General features: G+C 40.3%; 1 protein-coding gene and 1 long non-coding RNA gene across 2 annotated transcripts in view; both read right to left on the bottom strand.

The window, feature by feature from the left end:
- Positions 1 to 793: 793 nt before the first annotated feature.
- Positions 794 to 7,877, bottom strand: LOC117824822. The gene is made up of 3 exons (XR_004633722.1): positions 7,830 to 7,877; positions 7,444 to 7,533; positions 794 to 898 (listed from the first exon to the last, which is right to left on the bottom strand). It is a non-coding gene; the product is annotated as an uncharacterized LOC117824822 (long non-coding RNA).
- Positions 7,878 to 15,444: 7,567 nt separating this feature from the next.
- The window catches only part of b3glcta (beta 3-glucosyltransferase a), a 78,786-nt gene continuing 71,676 nt past the window's right edge, over positions 15,445 to 22,554 (bottom strand). Inside the window, exons 12-15 of the mRNA XM_034701909.1 lie at positions 21,405 to 21,504; positions 20,289 to 20,408; positions 19,262 to 19,406; positions 15,445 to 16,055 (exon numbers count right to left, since the gene is read on the bottom strand). Coding sequence (XP_034557800.1) covers positions 15,888 to 16,055; positions 19,262 to 19,406; positions 20,289 to 20,408; positions 21,405 to 21,504 — 533 coding nt within the window. The 3' untranslated portion in view covers positions 15,445 to 15,887. The remainder of the gene's footprint in view (positions 16,056 to 19,261; positions 19,407 to 20,288; positions 20,409 to 21,404; positions 21,505 to 22,554) is intronic.

The raw sequence follows: 22,554 nt of genomic DNA, 5'->3' as shown, positions 1-22,554 counted from the left end.
TTATTTTCATTTAAAATAAGCAAGGACAGAAGATTTGTCCATTCTTTTGTTAAGCATGACAAAAAATGATGATACAGGAAATTAAAAATACATTTTCAGGAATATGCTGCTTTCTTGTAAATAATATATTCTAATATAAAGTCAGTTTGAGTTTCAGATCCCTAGTCTATATCATTTGCATACAGGATTTTAGGAGGCATAAAGACAACACTCTACAAGGCTTATGTTTATACACCAACATCTTAAGAGCCAAGATCTTTGGCAGGCCTTTTAATCACTGATTATTGAACCATCTCAAACGCCTCATTTTGCAATCTGACAGCTTCGAATATCAGTAAGAAATAACTGTTTATACCCAGAATTCATGAATGATCAGTAAACTGCACACGCTGATGCAAACCAAGCTGGGCTTTGGTTGCTTTCTGTCAGAAAAAGGATAAAACGGAGAAAAAAAGATTAAACATCTGACATTAACTGAATGAAGCAGCCCTTTGCTTGATCTTGTGTTTTGCTTCCCATTGTTCGTGTGAGCTGAGAAGAGTTAAGGGTCTAATTTTTCAAGGCTGAGATGCTCCTCTTCACAGCAGCCTGCTTCTTTAATCTAGCCGCTAAAACAGGTGTATTTTTCTATTAATATCTTGCCCAGTGTGCCGTTAAAGTCACTGTCATTATAGCCCCTAATGCCTCCAGAGCAAAGGCATGCTTAATGTGCATATCCAGACTGTTTGCACATGAACAGACATGATCAATGCAAAAAGTGTGAAATCGTGATGCATGCCGTACCCGAAATCCAGTCATATTTGGCCCCCCTATTAATCAATTCTCCTTCACATCCTCAGTCTCTCCTCCAGTGAAGGCTTTGGATTTACATAAAAGGGTCAAGAAGGGACACAGGGTTCTGAAATAAAAAGAAGAATACATCATATTATTCAAATAAACTGGCTATAATTGACTTAAGTAAAAATCAGGAGGTGGCAGCTTCGGCATAGCCCTGATTTCCTTTTATGCACAGCTAGCCTCTCAGCACACTGTGCACGACACGCTGCAGCTCAATGCTCGGCACAGCCAAGAGGACTTAAATGGGTTTTTCTTTCTACTTCAGGTTTAGCAACAAAAATTACTGCCACTCGCTGCTCAGGAGATCAGCGGAGTCACACCTGTCTCGTTTGGGTGCATTTTGTGTGGTCAGCAGTTTACACACAAGAATGTAGACTTGAGGTGACTTGTAATGAACTTTTTCTGCAGCTTTACACCCTGAGCGTTAACTTTTAACAGGTAGTAATTACTTGTCTACAATATCTACTTGTATACAAGTCACAAATAGTTTTTTTAAGACTCATAAAGAAGCGCACAAGGTAAAGCTTTTGGTGATGAAGCTTGTAAAATTAAAATATAAAAGAGGATGGTATTAAAGCCAAGCATCTTATTTAGCATGTATCGAGAGAGGATGTCACTATAAGAAAGCAGTTTAAATGGCAACTTTCTGTTAAAACTGCCTCTCAAGGTATGGAGGCATGGGCAGAATATGATTTGATTCATATGTGCCTGACTCTGTTTGCCACTCTGTGGATGAGCATAGCTGCAAAGAGCAGCCTGAAACAATGAGTTTGAGCTGTCTGAGTCAGATCTGGAGGAAGAGGCATAAATCCTGCCCTAATGTTTCAACTCGCCACTGAATGATGTGTTACAAAATGTTTTGCGATCAATATTATAGCTATCAATCACACATATATGCATATATGCAAACCTCTGACCTTAAATTCAATAAAAGGCTAGAGGGCTGTGGTGGGTTTGGGTTACGAATGACTTTAAGTCAGCTTTATATCTCAGCGAGCATAAATAAAAACACTGTTATGATTAATGATCTGCTACCATCCCCGTAGAAGGCAGTGCCATTATGTGGGCATCCTGAAGTAAGTAACTTACTGTAATAGTTGTGAGTATATGATGGATCTGTACAATTTGCATGTTTCTATTGGTGCCTACTCTGGACATTGTCATTTTTGTAATGGGTGTATCAGGAAGGGCTGTCAAACGGTTTTATTGTTATTGAGATGAATGATTATAAACTTTGCGAAAAGAAAACAAGCTTAACTTTATAGCTGACTGACCATGAACGCCACTTTATCTGAAAGGATGATTGATTGTTGCTGCATCACTGCTGTTGGACTCATTATCATCACTTGAATATGAATGAATATAATGGCCTTTACAGCTTTGCATCTAATTTGGCTTATTTAACAAATCTGTGGCACTTGTATCTGATCCTTGTTTGACCTTGATGATTTGGTCGTTGTTTTTGTTATGATCGCTCTTTAATTCTTATTGACTGCTCCGCTTGGGTGACAGACCAAATTGATGAAATTATACCAAATGAATGTGAGATTATTGAGAGAATAGACATGAAAGCTGGAAAGCAGATGTAACATCTGTGTGTTTGAATGCCCAGCATCAGTCTCAGTGTTTGGACTGGATGGGAAAGCAGAGGTGAGTATGCAGTGTATCATTTTCCTGGAACTGATGCTCCAATTCATCATCCCCTCTCTGTGTGGTTTCAATCTGTCCTCTACCTGCTAATCTCCCCCGGGAGGGATGGAGGGCCGGGGCCAGGCACAAAAAGCGCACAGGGAGGCAGCTTGTTTATCTATGATTTGATCAACAATCTGCTTTGCTGGAAATATAACACACTACAAGACAACAAGGCTTCGAGTTAGGAGAAGGCTGTAAGATTAAGAGTCCAAAAAAGAGCATTGCCAGATGGGCTCAAATCAATTGGGAGGAAGTTTTTTTCATGATATAACTTGCTAATAGTAAGAGGGAAGAAAATCTGCTCTATGCTGTATAAAAATTGTACAGGAGTGACAGTTGAAAAGGCATTTCAGACAAAAACAAAAGGCAAAGCTGTCAAAATATGCCAGAAAAACATGTCCTAACATTCATTATATTCTACACAGACAGCTTTGATGATGTCAAAATGAACATCTTATCTGTCTTTTCACTCTTATGATTGACGGGCTGCAGAAAAATCCCAAACATCTGTATCACAATCTGTGAATTTTGCTGCAAGTGAGCAGCTCGCTGCAGATTTTTTTCGTCTGAGGCATGGAATTTGTCCTCCGGTCAACTCCTAATTTGATTAGTGTGAACAGATCCAGAGGATGAAGGGCAGCGATATCAAATCATTAGCTGCAGGAAAATGTATCACCCTTTTGTGTTTTACACCAATTTGCCTCACATAACTGGATTTGACAACTTCAATCAGAGACGCTATCTGTGACGATAAATCTCCAAAAGTAATAATATTAAGAGAGACGTTCACCCAAACCAAGTACATTTGCAGGGAAGCGAATGCAGACAAATTACACCACACCACAGAGAATATATTCCTAATGTTCTCACAGAGTTTCTTATGCAGCTATCACTCAAATACATGATGTGCAATTCTCTTTCAGAAGGCCAAACAGAGATGAACAATATCTCTAATCTTCATACATCAAGTGGAGTTTGCTGTCTCGTATTTCCCAGAGTGCAATATCCTCTCCCATTAACACAATCAAATGCATTACTAATTACATCTGTGATGTTTTCTAATAATGCTGCCGATAAGTAGTGTAAACACTCAGCAGTCCACAAAGCCTCCAGGCCAGAGGTGACTGCAATACAATAAAAGTCCATTACAACCCCCGGCAAAGCAATCATGTCTGGGTGAGGAGGTTAACACAAGCAATAAGGACATGCTTACTTGCATCTGAACTTTGTTTGCCTTTCACTCTTCTGTGTGTACGACCGAGTGGCTGAGGAAAGTGTTCAATCAAGAATGTGGAAGATTTTAAGGGATGGCATTCTGTTGCTGGATCCACCATTTTGGTACAGACCGAGTTATCCCCACAGCTGTTCACATGATTGTCATGAAGTTTGGTTGAGATATTGATGGTGCCCAGAGGATCAATCACACAGACTTTGATTATATCCTGGCCTTCTCTCAAACTCCAAAATATATTTTACTCGTGTTCTGACAAGTGTTGGGATTTCAGGATTAGCCTTTACAGTACTAAAAATAAAGTGAATGAAAATTCACGATAACAACGAAATATACTAACCAGTGGACCAAAGTGCTTTACATGCACATATAAAACGAATCAATGCACAGTGAAACAGGTGGACACAACCTGGTGATCTCTTGACTTTACATCTAGTGCCACCATCAGGTCAAACTAAGTGAAACCTGGTGTTCAAAACGAGGCCAATGTGGAAGTTCACAAAAGTGCAGTTCCTCAAGTGTCCACCGGATGCTGACTGCAAAAGCCAAAAAAGCCCCCATTGGGTTCCATTTTAAGATGTCCGTTTATACAGCAGAAGTAAACTTGTTTACAGCTTGATCCATTCAATGATTTTGTAATGTTTTATTCATTTGCACACAGGGAATGGGGGTGATTTTTTTGTCACACAATTGTGAAGATGGGCTTCACAGTGGTAGAGTGATAACTCTGTGGCAGCAAGAAGGATTCTGTTTCAAATCTTGGCTGGAGTCTTTCTGTTGGGAGTTTGCATACTTTCCCTGTTCATGAGTGGGTTCTGTCCGGGTACTGGCTTCCTCTTGGAGTCATACATTGAAGTAGGTTGAGTTAGCATTTGCAAAATTGTGACCACCACCATCCAGCTTCAGGACATCTCTAGAGAAACAAATAGGTGATGTCACAGAGACTATGTCAATGTTTTACACAGCTTATTAAGATTATTAGTTCATCCATCCATCTTCTTCCGCTTATCCGGGTCCAGGTCGAGGGGGCAGCAGCCTCAGCAGGGAAGCCCAGACACTCCTCTCCCACTTCCACCAGCTCTTCTGGAAGGATACCAAGGTGCTCCCAGGCCAGCTGAGAGATATAACCTCGCCAGCGTCTCCTGGGCCTTCCCCATGGCCTCCTCCCAGGCAGAGATGCCCGAAACACCTCCCCAGGGCGACGGGAGGCATCCTGACCAGATGACTGAACCACCTCATCTGATTATATCATCATATCTCATAAGATTATTAGTTAATGCTTGTAAAATTCCCATTGGCCTACAGCCTCATCCTGTTGTAGCAATATTGGTATGCTAACATGCTAAACTATGCCAATAAACATGAATAACATAAAACCTTACAAACTAACATGTAAGCATTGCCATTGTGCATCTTTTAGCACAATGATGACAGCACTGCTTGCATTGAAACCTAACAGAAGACAGTACTCTCACTTGGCAGAAGAACCCAGAGTCACTACTAGCACAGCTTCAACCTGAGACAGGCAGAGCTAATAAAGCACACTAAGATCAGTACATAAAACGGACATTCAGAGACAGTCTGTATCCAGCGCACTTTAAAGTCTGTGCACAGAGTGGACAGATGAAGTAACACAGCTCTTTTCTGCTTTATGTCACGCATGATTACATCTTTTTTCTCACTTTGCACTAAGGTGTCTGAACTCTGCTGTTGTAAGAATTTTCCACAATGTCTGTATTTCATGAATCCAAGGCGGCAATAATACTACAGACAATAAAGATGATATAAGACTGACAGCAATTAAAATGATATTAATGACCACTGGGACACATTACTGTAGAAATAATTGACCCACATAAGCTGATAAGCTGATAGTAACATTAAATTCCTCCCTGAGCACAGAGGGTTATTTAAACAGAGACCAGGGACAGAAGCTGTGAGCGTGTGTGTGTCCATCAGGTGTGTTTTCCTACCTTCATGCTGGCTGTCTCTCTGAAGATCAACAGCAACCAGTGACAGTTTCACAGCTTTGATTAAAATTTCAAACACACTCGAGGATTCACCATAATTATTCTATCACATTCATGATACAGTGAAAGTGGAGATGCAAACACTCCAGGGACATAGTGTTTTCCAACACTTGTTACCATCACTGACTCATATATTTATGAGAGGATTATGATCAGTGGAATTACAAAGAGGCGGAAAGCTGACCTGGACTCAAAGAACCATGACCAGCATCTGTGCCTGTATAGTTTCTCAGCACAGATGCTGAGGGGCGAATTCCTTTGAACAGAAACTCTCCTTGTGCTTGATCTTGTGCTTTTAAACTTTACAAGCACAGATACAGCCCTGAGATCAACAGTATGGTCTTATAGGAAATGCATAAAATAGAAAACTGGACCACCTTTTGTAGAATAATGATGGCATTTGCTTATTTTAAAATCAAATTGAAAGCTGTGTTTAATCAACCCATGTGCATTAGTACTAGTTCAGCTGAGTTGGCACTAATGCATTCTGCAATTAATGTTTTCCTTGCTTTATTAGGTCGGATTATTCACGTTTATTTGCTTTCATTTTACAGTGGAGCATTCGTCACTGTTAAGATTTACTATTGCAAATTACCAGACACTGAGTTCTCTCAGTTCTGGATGTTATCTGTCTGAAGCTATCAACAGCTTGATTTAATGGAGCTGGTGAGACTAGTCTACACAAGGCGTTCGAGCTGACTCACTAATGAGAGATCTCTTAAAATGATTGCTTCCTCATGATTGTTGCATTTCAAGTGAACCCTTCTGTTTCCTTGTGTTTTTGGATGTATGTGTTAGAAATATTTAAGTACTTGATTCTGTTTGTCTGTAAAAATGGCAATTAGTTCTCAACAGCAGAAGCAGCACTAGAGACAACCTGATCACCCTCGTCATATCAAATCAAACCACAGAAAAGAGTCTGGCAGATTTCACCACTATCTTAAAATTGTCAATCTCTACAAAGTATCTGAAACAAGAAGCCATAGGGCAAACAGCAGCAATGTTAAAAGTTGGGATATTTGCCTCAGTTATATTTAAAGGTATGTCAAAGGCAAAGCTCAGAGGAGAGGAGCGTGGAATGAGGACTAAACCGCCAACATAAATATTCCTGCAGAAGTTCTGTTTTATATGCCAAGACAAGGTGGTTATGCAAATGGTTATGCAAATCAGAACCCCATTAGGGTGAGACAAGATCCCTGCTCACCCTGTCAGGATTCTAAATTGCACTTACAAATGCAGTGTGAGTCCCGGGTTTTCTGTATGTTTTTCGTTTTTGACGGGGCTCCAATGAGTGAGTGATTTGGGGTTTGGTGCTTTGCTCAAGGGCACCACCAAGGGCTCATAAACTGGCACCTCACCAGCAACCAGTTCCAATTCCATAAATTGATCTGTGTGGAGACTTGAACCGATGACCCTCCTGTGTCATTGTTAAGTCCCAACAGATGGAGCCGGCTTCAAGGGTACCACGGATAAAATATTTAGGGGTTCACCTTCTGCTCATACCATCACTGCTAAGAAAATGACTTTGTCTTACCTTGTTTTTGAAATGTTGATGCAAGATGCCTCATTGCACCTTTCATGTGAAAGAAACTGGAAGATTCAGAGGAAACAGAGACTTATCTGAAAGATACATGTGATTCCCAAAGATGTTACCTGCACAGGGGAGCAAGGAGCAGCCAGGAAATCCAGACCAGAATTTAATATTCATTTGTAGCTTTCATGCAGCTTGATGTTTGCCAACAGCTGTCAACAGAGAACAGGAGAGAGTGGTATTCATGAGGTTTGTTCCCTCTGCATGGTGCCACAATCACCGAGCACATTCTCTAATTAACAACTGCTTAAAGAGCGGCCTAGTGAGCTCTGTGAAAAGACAACATACCCAAGTGAGATGATGAATCAACAACAACAACAGACCCATACAATCTGCTGGCCAGAGCCAAATACAATAGGGAGATTTTTGGATTTCGTCTTTTGAATTCTTCCAGGGTACTCAGACTACTCATATTTTATTCTGCTCTTCATTAAAATTCACAGCTCACCTTCTGTAGAATTGCTCTCCCCTCTTCCAGCTCAATGTGAAAGGCCTGCAGGTCAAAAGTTCAAGGTATTGATATTCACCTGCTTGAGAATATTCAGTCGAAAGATCCTCAAAAATATCAATAATTAATTATCAGCCACCGTATTGCTTAGGACAGTAAATGTCAGCAGGTTTTCATGATGGTCAGACATCTACAAAATCTGTGTGACTGTTTTTGAACAAACAGCAGAGTAAATGTTATTTCTCAGGTTTGATACCAGCAGCAGCGGCAGGTCTACAAACCTCAGCATGTTTCTTTTTTATTTTCCTCGTCTTCTCCTCCCTTTCGATTTAATTCTTCACATCCTGAAAACACCACCGACAACTCGTCATAAGAGGATTATGAGCTTTTCTGGAATTATTTCAATTTCTGTTTTTGAACTCCAACTTTAAAGCAGGAGACTTTGATGTTGGAATTAAACGAGAGGATTAAAATAAACAGTGCTAATTTTAATTGTGATTAAAGAGTGAATAAATTGGCATAGATAGAGCTCAGATAAATTGACCATTATTACTGATGATTTGCAATTATTTAGGCAGGGATTCAATTTGTGCCTCCATATTTCAAGGGCTTATTAACAAACCAGTGGACACAATCATGCCTTAATCAGTAAGTCAAGCAGACCTTTGAACGACAGCATGCCCATACCAATGAGGTAGTTTGGGTTTTATTTACTAACAAAGCTTTGTAGCTTGACCTATTTAGGGAAATAAAAACTGTGGCTCTAGGTGAAGCACATAAAAGAGAAATAAAACACTTCTGGATCTATTTTCTTTCCCTTGTAAAAGTTTTCTCACAGCTAACTAACACAGAAAAAAAATCATTTGTTCACCCTCGTTACCAAACTGGTGTGAAAAAAAAGAGCATTTGCTTCACTTTGTTTCAGTCCAGGTAATGAAAAAACTGAGGAGTGAAAAGTTCAAAGAGACTTTCCAAGCTCCAAAATGAACTCGTGCAGCATTTCCACACTTTTTCTTTGCATATCAGGGACGATAGACGGAGCTGCCACTGCTCCGACTTTCCCACACCTCTCAAAATAATTACATTTCATGCCGAGATGAAAGTGAGCAGGTGGCCATTTTTCTCTGCTTTCTGTGTCTCAAAGATAAATGAGGGTTAACATGTGTGGGAGGAATTCAGACTAGTTTCATCACACCGTGTTGTTCCGTTGCTCTGTATCAAGGGGGGAACCTGCACGCTGCGCTTGTGTCCTCGCTTGCACCATGTGAAAGCAGACAAGTGTTGAACAGTGTTCTTGTAAGGCACACTACATGAATATAATATGTGTGCCGGTCAAGGACAGCGGCCACAGAAGTAGACTCAGTCCCCAGTGGTGACTCTGCCCGGTGCTACTAAGAAGCAGGATTAGGTCAGTCTGGAGGACAAGTTACCCACAGGCATGAATAAAGTAGCAATGATCCCACAGAAAGACACTTTACCTACAAAATATGTTACTTTAAACACAGCCCTATACATTTAGAGATCAGAATTACAAAAATCACGGTCTCTAGATTGCAACAGGAGTAGCATGCATAGTTGTTTCATGTAGGATTATGCTACTGGAGTAAATTCAGTCATGCACACTTTTCCTCTCTGACTGCATAAGCTCCCCTCTAATCCTGCAGCTGCATCACACCTCCAGACGTGCCGCTCATACAGTGAGAAGAGTAGGTGAAGGCTCACATAATCAAGTGCTCCCACTCCTTTCTCACTTAACAAACTATGCTTGTTAAACTTAATACTTTCACTGAGCTTGTGGCGATCAACAGAGCTGCTGTCAGCCTCTCCCCCTCCCCTTGTTACTTTCTACACTCATGCCTGTAAAAAGCAACACCCCCAATATCAATGCTATAAAGGCCTCAGGTTATACGCTGTCTGAATGATCGGCCGCTTGAGATGTGATGCCCATTACTTCTTAGAAAGTGTCAGCTAAATATCATTCACTTTTTAAAACTTCTGTTTTATCTCCTTCAGCTATGGAGGTAGTTTGAGAGACACTTATTGAGGTCATCAGGGTTATTGCTTTGGTTGAGAGTTGAAGCATTTCCAAGAAAAACCTACATAATAAACCTAAGATTAGACTTTTGAAAGATGAGAGGCTTGCAGGGAAGCTGCACTGAAAGGCAACATTGATTACATATCATGAGAACTGTAGGATACTGCATTCAAGACTCATTTAATGGACCAAAAGCCAGGATAGCTTAACCTCTACATCTCCGCTATGACCATTTGAAAGTGCTTCTCCTGCAGGTCTCAAGACTTGATAAAAGTTTCAAAACTTATTGTGGAAGTACTCCATAAGACCACCAAGAAAGGATTATTTTCTGCTGCTGCAGAGCAAGTCAGTCTGTATTTGCATTAGTGTGCAGCCGTTGATTTAAGCAAGCAAATCTTTTTAATGTCATGTGCCAGGCTGAGGCTACAAGTGTGCCCCCTTTCCCATTTTCTGTTGTCTGTCTCTGTTTGTCTCTGGGTGTGACTCCCCTCAGTGCTCCTCACCTGCTCCACCTTGTGATTGCATAAGGCTTCTATTGCCCATGATGCAATCAGGCTGCAGAACAAAGAGATACAAAAACAGCTTTGTTCCTTCTGCAACAAACGAGCTGAACAAGATGGCATGATATTTGCACATACTTATTTATTAGCATTATTTATTTGGTTTTATAATTGCTTTTATCTTGGTTTTATTCCATAGGTATTTATTCCAGCAATTTTTATGTACATATCCAATTTTACTGTCATTACTGTCAAACTAGAAGTCATCATCATCTTGCTGCAAAACAAATCTACCTACGGGTATAAATAAAGCAACCTAACCTAACCTAACCTAACCTAACCTAACCTAACCTAACCTAACCTAACCTAACCTAACCTAACCTAACCTAATCTAACCTAACCTAACCTAACCTAACCTAACCTAACCTAACCTAACCTGACCTAACCTGACCTAACATAACCTAACATAACCTAACACGGTCATCAGTCACTTGCTGCAAGGTCGTTCGGTCTACCAAAGCTGTTCAGCAGTGTTAATTGCTAACCCAATTATCCTGTGCCCCAGAATCCACCTCACTCAACAGTTTTCCATCTTGCACCAGTTCATCAGCTCAGCTTTTCATCCTCAATGCAACCTTCAACTAAGTATAACTAGTAACCAAAATTTAATTAAGACTCCTTCAGCTGCTACAACTGTGTCTGCACTTGAGTTCAAAACTGAGAATCACTGTGTACAGCATAAACTACCTTTAATTAGTGCAGTATTATTAGATATTGTGAACTCCAATTTTTCTTTCTTTGCCTTCACATGTTGTTTTTTCTTTATACTCCTGTGTTTAAGCATTTCTTGCATCCTATACAATGTTACCACTTACTCTTCTCTTTTGTTTTTGAAGCTTCTTGCCTTTATGATTGTTTTCCTCGCCCTGATCTAACTCATCGTCTAACTCAACTCACTGTCTCTGTGTATTTAGTCTTTAACATCTCCTCTTTCCGAAAACATATTCCCTGTGTTTGGGGGCTTTGTTTTCATGGACCTCGCTTTTCGTTGAACTTTTAAAAAATGTTCATCCTGATTTGTTTGCTTGTCTCTGACTCCTTTCCTGGTCTCAGCCCTTGTTTACTGTCTGCCTCATGGTTTTGCCTTGTTATAAATCATTTGTACTGCTCTTGCTCTGTTGTTTGCAGACTGCTCCTGGGCCCTCTCCATGCCTGTGTTTCCATGATTTCCACCCTGTGTGATGGGTAATTTGTGTAGGTGTGTTGGGATTTTGACCGTCATGTGTTATTATATTTATAAAAAGTTGATCTCACTATAAACTACATATATTGGGAGTTTATATCAGAGCGTTTTGCCCACATCTCGGTCTGCCAAAACTGTCTATCTCTCCCCATCAGGCAGATGATACATCGCTCTGTGCTGAGCAGAAACGCGCAGCCTGTTGTTCCCCTGCCAATAAAACTGATTAACTCAGAATGATGGTCTGAGTCCCCACTGCATAAACACACGCTGCCTCCACTCTGTCCTTCCTTCCCCTACTACCTATTATTAATTTGTGGTGACTGGATATGCAGAGTGACTGAATGTAGAGGGTGAGATTTTTCTCTGTTGCGTGTGTCATTAAATGCAGTTCTTGGATCATACATTGAGTTGTTCGTCCATTTGTTACATTTTCTGCACTTGTTTTTGTGTCCTTGTTGTGACTTCTATGTCCATGACAAATTTCCCTGCAAGGGCAATAAAGTTAGTTTGATCTATAATCTAATCTTCTCTTGGAATAAGCAGCTGGCGGAGGGTAAGTATTCAAAATATTTTAATCACTATCACAAGCATGACACAATGACAGCACACTATTTATTTTACTAAGCTATAGCTATAAAAGCAGCCCTGTGAAACCTGGGAGCATTTTGTCTCTCGTCTCTTGTCCTTGGAGTAACTTTAAATGCAATCTGCACATTTAACAGCGCATCTGCACAGTTTAACACCTTCAGTATAATACCCTCCACCTCTTTAAAGAGAACCCTCGAAAACTAATGTGACACCGAGTTCATTCTTCAGGGCTAAATGTGCATGCACAATCATATTACCCTTACAGGGCGCAGCTGAATTATACATCTTTATGAAAATAATTAATGTGCCATCCTTGTCAGCATTCATTACCGTGATTTCCTCGCTCTTCACAGACACACAATGAGACAAGTCCTGCAGAGGGACCAAGAGCGGAGCCAGACTTTTTCGAGTTGGGTGACCAAAACCAAGGCACAGGCTTCTGCAGGAGAGAGTGTGTGCACTGCTTACATATATAGTATTTATTTATCCTTTCTATTTCCACTAACCATAGCTACTCTGACTTTCTATGTCCAAGTATACAAGGAAGTTATATTCCTGTGTGTATTTTTACAACATATAGGGACCAATTGTACAGCTCATGCTAAGTGCCCTGGTGTGCACTGTAGGTGTCATTGCTATTGAAGTTGAAGTAATATCCCGTAATATGTTTTCATACTGGGCCAAAGCAGTGGACTCCTATCATACTAACTAACAGAAATAGATAATAAATAAATAGGCTTATTTTGTACCTGATGAGATAACTTCTTGTAACTTGTAATGATTCAAGATTCTGCTCCAGTACTTAATTGTTTTGCTACAGAGATCTTTGCAGTGTCTGTTGTTCCTCTGAGGGGAGGGAAAAGCAAGCAGGCAACAAGTGAGAAAATCCGACTGATGATAAAATCTTCAGCAGAGTAAACTGTGAGGAAGATTTCAGAGGGCTCTGACTGACTGCTGCGCTCTTATCATCTGCTTCATTTTGGAGGCCCTGCTGATCACAGAGAATCCTCACAGGGAAACACTCGCATGTTCAAACAAGCTCTAACTGAAAACTCAAACCCTTCAAATGCTCTCCAGCCAGGGCTCCCCCAGAGCTTCAACATGCTTTTATTCAAAGCTTCATGAATATTAAACTGACCATGTGACTCTTCAGATACAAAGGTTAAAAAGAGACATTAACACACCATGAAAAGCTGAACTCTCTGTACAGGTCATTTGTAATGAGTTTTTTAAAGAGCGGTTTAAAGGTATCAGGTGCACAGGAACTGTCTGCACAGTATCACCTGCCTGCTGCTGCCTCTTACATGATAACAACATTTAAAGGGCTAGTTCATTCAAAATGCATTACAGTTTTACTGTACGCTTTAGTTTCTCTAACACAAAAATACAAGGCTTTCATCATACATTGTGTTGCGGTAGACAGAATGTAGGTGGTAATAATGTAGGCAACAAGAGAAACCAGTCTTACACAAAGGTTAGAAAATCTGTCTTCAGTTCAACCATTGAAAGGAGAAAGAAACCCAAAAGGAATGGATGCTCCCATTTTAAGTATGCATACTTTGAGCATTTTGACTCTTCTATATCACTCATTCATCTATTGTTATGAGCAAATAATCAATAAATCATATCTATGAAAATGAAGACAGTTCACATAAATTTCATATAAGAGCCATAAATGACTTGAATTAGATAATGTCTGCATGTGTGCTTGTTAAGAAACACATGATGCAGAACCCCATCAACATTTTATTTGCAGCTTTAAAGCAGATTAGTGAAGGCAAAGTTTGTATGCGTGCTGATTGTAATGTAACACCACTGAGACTCTGATGTCATGACATTTTTGCAGTATGAAAAATATTTTCCTGCATGAAGATTTGAAGGCCAAAGTTGTTCCTTTTTTCTTTTAAAGCGTGATTCCCTATCTGCACTTAAACAAAATAAAACAAAGAATTCACTTTTTCCTTTCAGCATTCAATTATTCACTTAAGCAAAAATATTCAAATATGTATTATCTTCATATTCTGGTCGGTGCTCTTCAGACAGAGCCGGGAGCAAAACCTCAGTTTCTAAAATCTGAAAACTCTTCACTGAGCAGAAATACTTTAGTGTTGAAAACAAAGATCCACTCATCCTCCTCCCCTCCACTGTTTTGGACAAAGATTAAAGAATAAATTTCAACACCAGACATGACCCGACTGGGATGCTGTTGCTGACAGGCTGGAAAATATTGGCCGAGCAAGCATGTTTGTGTGGACCTCCTTTGAATTACACTGAGGATTTCCCTGAGTGCAGAGCAGTGTCTTACCTCCACTCATCACTCTCTGTGTGTGGCTGTGTGTGTGTGTGAGCCAAGTCCCAGCAGGAATTTGACTTGTTTCCTGCAAATAGGTTACAATTCATAGATGTGATAGAGACGTCTACTTGACTTATTGCACTGCTTTAGATGCCTGAAGCTGATACACTTTTCATGAACTGGAGCTGGACTAGTGTGCTATTAAAGTAAATTTAGCACCACAACACTGCATCTGTGAGAGGAAGAGCATCTTTTGTGTTACTGTACTGTGTCATTTTACAGACTGATAGTAGTGAGTTTTCCCATGTTACATTTCACATTTTCAACAGCTCATTTTAAAACACCAAGCCTTTTACAATCCTCAGGTAATCTCCAGTTTTGCGACCATTATGAGTGAGCTACTTCCAGCTTCTCCAAGAATGAGGAATTAGCAGCAAATTAATTTTTGAAGATGTCAAACCGCCAAGAGAGAGGTTTAATTCTTCAGCCCAAGCTCAAGGTCCTTTAATAATAATGGTCAGCAAATCATAGGGTCTGCCAATTAATTCTCTGAGAGAAAAAGATGGAGAATGAAAAATTAGACTTGATAAATCCCTCAGGATATCAGCTGATGTTTTACAAGAAAGTAAGTCCGTGAAATCAGGATCACTTTTGTGGCTTGAGGTACAAGAGAGCCCGAGAAACAGATGGTAGAAATGTGAGGAATGACTTTGAATGTAGGACGTTTTTCTGCATGAGCAGCAGCAGAGCCTCTTCAAGACTACATGTTGGGTGCGTTAAGTTCAAACCTTTAGAAGTCTTAAGAGCTTTACTGCTGCCTTTTTAGCTCCCTCTAACCGTCTGTGTTCATACAGTAGTTTCAGCCTCAATTAACCTTTAACAAGTTCATAATTTATACATTACTGATTTGAGCTAAAACCCCATTAATAGGCCCCCAATGAAGAAGAAAAGTGAGATGTTCTGAAATATTCATACTTTTATGTCAAAATAGAGCGCATTGTACAGCATTAGTGATGCTTTTTGAAAGATACAGTACCTCCCAAAGAAGAAGATTCCCCTTTGTAAGGTTTAGATTATTAATATGATATAAATATACAATTATAACATCCATATTCCACAAAAACAGCAACCTTATCGTGCAACTCAGTCAAAAAACAAAAACAAAAAAACACTTGTAATTTAAGTCATGGACACACGCACACACACACACACACACACAGACCGACACACACACACAGTCCTCAACATCAACAATACAAAAACATTTACAGCTCCAGAGGACAATTTTTCAGTTCCAGTTGACTTCCTAATACACACACACACACTCTCTTTCTAACACACTCTCTGTACATACATACATACATACATAATCATACAGGCTATCATGTGCTTAAAAATCCTATAACTCTGTCTTTGCGCTCTTTTTGAGTCCATCTGAAGTTTGTCCCATCACGTCGTCCTTCAGCCATCTGTTGAAAACGGCGACCGGGTCGATGTTCCAGTGTTTGTGGAAAGAAATGGGCACCTGGTGAGCTAAGAAGTCTCTGGCATAGTCCTCTGGGCGGGCCTGAAAGGTAAGATGAAGTACAGTAATTTATATTTAGAAGCAGTCACAGGAGACTGCGTGCAAGTGTTCCAGGGGCAGAAGACAAGGTGTGAAAGTTTAAGTTTATGTTGCATCAGAGATTGCAGACTGAAGACTGAGCAACTGAATCCATTATGTTTTCTTCAGCAGCACCCCAGTCACTAAATCATTGTGCCCTAATGCTGTTACTATTTAATTTGTTGACTCGTTAGCAGACACACAGAGGACTTAGGTCCAACAACACATTGTTGTATCAGCTTATTGTTTGTTTCTCATTAAAGGTCCAGCACACTCATGATGCACAGAGGTGATTTAACTCATCTTGACCATACAGCCTTTTTGATGGAAACCACCTAAATGTTCTGTAAGGACGAGATGGATGAATTAGAACTAGTTTTCACAGGAGACATTTTGACATGTCAAAGTATGAGAAACACGGTTGTTAATGAAGGCTGCTTCTGTGTCAGGCTCCTGGTACTGACAGCAGACTGGTTCAAACTTTTACAGGCACAAAATATTCCAGACGACAGTCCCACCAAGCTTTTGGTTGGTGTTGTATTTGACATGTTTTGTATTGTTTTTGTCATTTCTTGATTAATTTGTTCTTTTTTTTTTATATATATATATATATTTTTGGCCTTTTTGCCTTTATTGGATAGGACAGCTGAAGAGAGACAGGAAATGTTAGGAGTAGAGAGCGGGGGAAGACATGCTGGAAATTGTTGACCGGACGGGAATTGAACCGGCAACCCCTGCAACGAGGACTGTAGCCTCTGTATGTGGGGCGCCTAGACCGCTAGGCCACCAGCACCCGTAATTTGTTCTTTTTACCCTGCGTGTCATGTCTTGTGTTCTTGTATTTGTTGTGTGTTTCTTATTCTAGTCTTGAGTGTTTCCTGTTTTATAGTTTTTCTATTTCTTGATCCCCGTGGCTTTTTTTTTAAACCGCCTACTACACTAGCAGTATGTACTGATTTGGACAAAAGTCAATATGTAGTATGTAGTATGTGAACAAGAGCAAAATCTGCCAAAACTCCCCGGATGTCGTACTGATACTGGAAAATTTCACAGTATGCATCGGACCAGTCTGCTTCGCGTACTGTTTCCCACAATGCACAGCGCTCATTCCGCTTTTTCTTTTTCCTTCTTTTTTGAGGGGAGGAAATTTGTTTTTGGGTGCTGTGGAAGTTATCAAATTACATATAAACCACTTCCTAACTTATTAAATCATAAGTGGATGCTAAAGAAGCAGTTTCTCTCTCAGCTTTGCCGTTGTTTACTTTTGCTTTCCTTGAAATTCAGTGACGTCTGACCCAGCATACTGCAAAACAGATCGAACAGAACAGTCATACTGCATACTAAATTCAAACGCAGTGTGTAGTAGACAATACCTACTGCCTACTACATTAGTAAGTAGTATGTAGCAGGCTGTTTTGAAAACAGCCTGTGTCGGGTTTAGTTGTACTTCCTGCCCTTGTGTGTTTTCCTCCACTTTGATTACCTTCATAAGTTTCACCTGTGTCTTGTGTCACACCTGTCTCTGATTGCCTTGTGTACTTTGTGTCTCTGGCTGTTTTTGAAACCGCCTGCTGCATACTACATTCGTAGGTAGTATGCTGCAGTATACTGTATCCTTCATACTGGTTTTGAAGGTAGTATGTTGTTTGACTGTTCAGCTCTATCTGTTTTTCAGTATGCTAGATCAGGATTTGCTGGTTGCTGGTTTTGGAGAGCAGAAGTTTACATTGGCCATGCAGATACCAACTATCCACTTACGGTTTTAAAAAGTAAAGAAGTGGTAAATATAGACATAAAAGAACAATACCTGTGAGATGGGTACCGCCTCTGCAATGACTGGAAGTGACAAGATTCACCAGCGTGTCTTTCACATTACTTCACTGTAAATGTCACGGACCATTAAAGCCTTCTGCCTTCTTGGTTTTCCTTAGTGATTTGGGTTTTATAGATGTCTGGATTTTATGTTGGAGTTTTGTCTGGTCTGTGTTTGAAAAGTACATTTTTCTTTCTTTTTGCCTTTTATGACTTATGTTAATAAATCCTCAAGTAGTCTGAACATGGGTCCCTCTCCCTTATTTGATAGCACTTGACAATAGGGTCTAATTGTGAATATTGGGACAGAGTATGCTGTTAAAATGACCTGTATCCAATTCATGATATTAGTGTAAATCTGCGTTTCTGTAAATGCACACATTGTCATGACTTACTGCAACACTTGAGTAGATCAGACCATGGTTAAGGTCAATAGAAACACTTTTGCTTTCCCTAGAATAAAAAGTCAAATCTTCTTCTCCTCTTATGGATGCACTGAGTTTGGTGATCTCACTCAGTACCTGGCACAGCTCTGCCTACTGTCAGCCAACATCCACCGCCACATTCATGTTGCAGTCATTATGACTGCTGCTCTCTGACTCTTTAATACCAATCACTTAAACATTCAAGTTATGATCATAACCCCAAAAGCTCAGACACATCCCTCTTATAATCTATGCCAAATCCAGTGTTCAGGGTAATTAAACCCATATTTGATTGATATGGGGCTAAAATATTCAAGAGCACTTTTGACCTTCACAAACTCTGCCAGCGTCTTTGATTGTTCAACGACGGGAATGTTATACCCACAGGAATGGTCATTACCCTCTGCTTCTATAACTCCTCTATGATCCATCTACTGTGACGTGAATGTGACAGGACGGTGTATTACATCACGTCAGCAGAATGGGACGAAGTCGTGTTTCAGGCAGTTTTGCAGTCTTTTTTCCTTCTGTAGGTCTTTTTGCTGTTTGAGAGATTATGTGACTGTCAGAAATTCCAATTACCTCTGACTGAATACATGCTCTGACACAATTGGCTTTTCCAACTCAGCAGCTTTTCATTATTAAAAGTAGCATATGATTTGAAAGCTACACATATATGTCTGGATGAGCAGGGCCTCTCTCTGCTTCAGTGTCTCAGTAGTATCTGTTGAAAAAGCCAAATAAATCCACTGCTTTTTCAAGGTGGACAGAGCAGAGTCTGTAAATACTTCGGTTGAGCCCAGAACGCCTGATTTAGCAGAGGCTTTTCATCAAGCCAAGAAAATAAATTCTCAGTATGGTTTATGTTTTTGTGAGAGGGGGCAGAGCGATGGACATGCACAAAATACATTTCTGTATGAGTGTGAGCACAACCTGGTGGAAGAGTGGACTGTGTGTGACAGGAAGTCCCAGAGCGTTGAGGCACATTCCCAGTACCATGTCATCCGGAGCGTCGTTGCTGTAGCACTTACAGCCGCTGTCAAGAAGACGGACTACTGCCTCCCTGCTGAACACCATCCTGCAGAAACACAGACAGACATCAGAGACAGGAAGCAGAGAGACAGGACATAGCTGATTTAGCTGAAATTCAAAAGCTAATGTTGAAAAGTGACCAGAAAATCAAATATTCTTCTTTGGGGCTGTCATCTTTAAGTTCATGCTTATCTTATTAACTCAGAGTAGAGTGCGACTGCAAATCACGCTGAGAGGGAGATGTTTTCTGTGATCAGCTCCAAACAACAATGATGTGACAACTCTTTGAAAAGAGACGCAATTACTCTTGAACAAAAAAAAGAAGAAGAACTTAAGCTGCCAAAAGGAATCGTTTATTGCCACTCAGAACAGTTTTTAGAAGATATCCCTTTAGAGAAATCTGGCAGTTGCAGCGCTGTGAAGTGTCACAGCAACTGAAGGGTCCCTAAATAGAGTTTCTCACACGCGGCTCAGTCACAGATTTATCCTTAGTGCAGCTTTCCTCCTGCACTGACAGCTGACATTTTGCTTACTGCCCACTTTTACTTGCATGCAATAAGAGGGCTTTCGTAAAATGGATCTTGTTGAACTGCAGTTACTTTTGATATATGTTGTCTTGCAGTAAAAAAAAAATATTCGTACGATGCAGTGCGAGTATAAAGGACTCCCTGTCTTTTGATATCAACTGATAACCCTCTGTTTGCTGTACTTTCTCTTGATTTATTCCATATTTTATGGACTATCTTTACAGTTACGCAGCCTGCAAACCAAAATTTCCCTCAAGGGGAAAAACAGACTTTTAAGCTGAATAGAAACGGTTTATCTGTAAATTACAGATTACAGGTTTTCCATTACAGATTCCATACTCCCTCTGCTGCTTCTGTATCTTATATCATTATTCCCAGAGCATCTGAGCACTGAAACTCACCCCCCGCCTCCTGTGATGTAGCTGTAGCCTCCTTGGCTCAGGCCGTATCCGTACCTCTCTCCTAAACACACGGGTTCAGAGGGGTCGTAACAGCTCAGCAAGAGCTGCAGTCTGGAGAGACTGTGGAGAGAAAAGATCAAACTCATCACACACTCATCACCATCATCATCATCATCATCATCTTCACACACACACACCTTCACAGTCACACACACATCACACAGATCTGTCCGTTTAAAGGCTGGTATAACTGCTCTCCCTTCGGCACTATCACACATCAGGAGGAATCCAAATGAAGTTCAAACTGACGGATAGAAAGCAAGGCCAGCTGGACTTCAATTTATGTACTGAGCCTTTTAGATGTTCAATAGGATGGTAATGTCTCTGGGACTCATTTCCCCAGAATGTTTTTATGGCTGTTAGACAGAATTGCTGAGTAAAAGTTATGAATTTTCTTCTTCTGTGGTAATTTTGATTAACTTTTTTTGGCTCTTTCTTCTCTCTCAAATTTTGGACGCTTCCCCTCTGAGAGAGATGTCAATTATTTAGACACATTTTTCATCTTAAGCAGCCCCACTGTTTTGCATATTCTTGTGTTTACTTTCATTACAACCTGTCAATGTATTGACTTCAATACACTGGTATGGAAAGGTATTGAAACAGACTGTTAGTTTAAAGTTACAGCCAACAAGGGTGACTTCATTTTTTTTTGTATTTTGTATTTTTTTTTAAGTAATGTTTTTGTCCTTTTTGCCTTTATTAGATAGTACAGCTGAAGAGAGACAGGAAATGTGGGGAGTAAGGAGCGGGGGAAGACATGCAGGTGGGGGTCTACCGGCCGGGAATCGAGCCGGCGATCCCTGCAGTGAGGACTGTAGCCTCTGTATGTGGGGCGCTTAGACCGCTAGGCCAGCAGCGCCCCAGGGTTACTTCATTTTAGTTTCAGTTTGTGTTAATCAGAAGTAAAAAGTGCTCATCCAGGAAGATGTCCCCAGATCATGGTATTGTCCCTTTCTTAATTACACAGCGCTCTACTCAAAAGCCCAACATTAAAAGAATATGTTTAAAAAAGTAAATAAAACAATGAAAAAACGTTCATAGGTCATGAAAAAGTACCTGATCAGTGTGTCATCATCCACGACAATGAGCCACTTGGTGTCTGGCACAGAGCTGCTCAGAAACCTTTGAAGGATGGCGAACGTTTTCCCGCAGTGTCCTGCGAATAGAGTCATGTCATCAATAGCCAGGCCTGTTGGACTTAATCACATATTGACCTTATGTTGTATTCTAGTTTACAAAGATAAATGACCCTGTTACAGGAGGGAAAACACACTTGGCATAAGCAGGTTTTTTCCATGCACTTACACGCCTGGATACACAGGACAACAGCTGTGTGGCATAAAGACAACTTCACAGTCATAAATTATGCAAATGTTAAAGGATGTGAAGGGTGGCGGGCTAGCAACAGTCACAAGTGATAAATGGAAAACAGTAACATATTACTACAGAAAAAGATTACTGTAAGCTCCAAAAAGAAGTGAAATGTCAAAGCTTTATTCAGCACGATGAATGAATTAGGGGAGAACGGGGTTGGTTGTCACACGGGTTGGTTGGCACACTCGTTATATCTCGCCACCAGAGGGCGCTGTCTCTCAAATTGGGTTATGGACATTTCCAGAATTAGGATCAGAGCTCACCTACATAGTCTTCTCTGGAGTAAGACAGCTGAACTTGAGGTGAGAGGACTTTTTGTGTTTTTCATCTCAAATTGTAAATATTCAGCTCCTCAGTATTTTTCTTCTAGGCTTTTAAACGATGGGTTTATAACAAAACAAGTGTTACCCTTACAAAGTGTGAGGGGAAAGCTATAGTTTGGATTTTTATTAGCTAGCTAACTCCTTGTTAGATGGCTGTTAGCCTTGATGCTAGCAAAAAATTCCAGTTGGGGTTGGTCGTCACATTCTCTTTGGGGTTGGTTGTCACATGTAACAACCAACCCCTATGTTGGCAAAATCATGCATGGTGAAATGAGTTGGAGTGTGCAGACCCTACATTAGCCATCTCAACAACTCAGACAGTGACTGCATGTAGCCTTGTTGAGTCGGCCATTATTGTTAGGCCTATCTGTTTTGTTCTTTATGTTGTTATATAGGCTGGACGAAAGATGTGTTTCCTGTTCATGTTCCTTGCTCATTTTATGTTAAATTGCATTAAGTTATGTAGGCCTATCACTTGTCAGTGCAATTAAACTGTCAAATTGAGTTCT

The sequence above is a fragment of the Notolabrus celidotus genome, chromosome 14 (assembly GCF_009762535.1).
Source record: "Notolabrus celidotus isolate fNotCel1 chromosome 14, fNotCel1.pri, whole genome shotgun sequence".
Classification (NCBI taxonomy): Eukaryota; Metazoa; Chordata; class Actinopteri; order Labriformes; family Labridae; genus Notolabrus; species Notolabrus celidotus.
The sequence above is the reverse complement of the archived record's forward strand: the minus strand, read 5'-3'. Positions and strand labels throughout refer to the sequence as shown.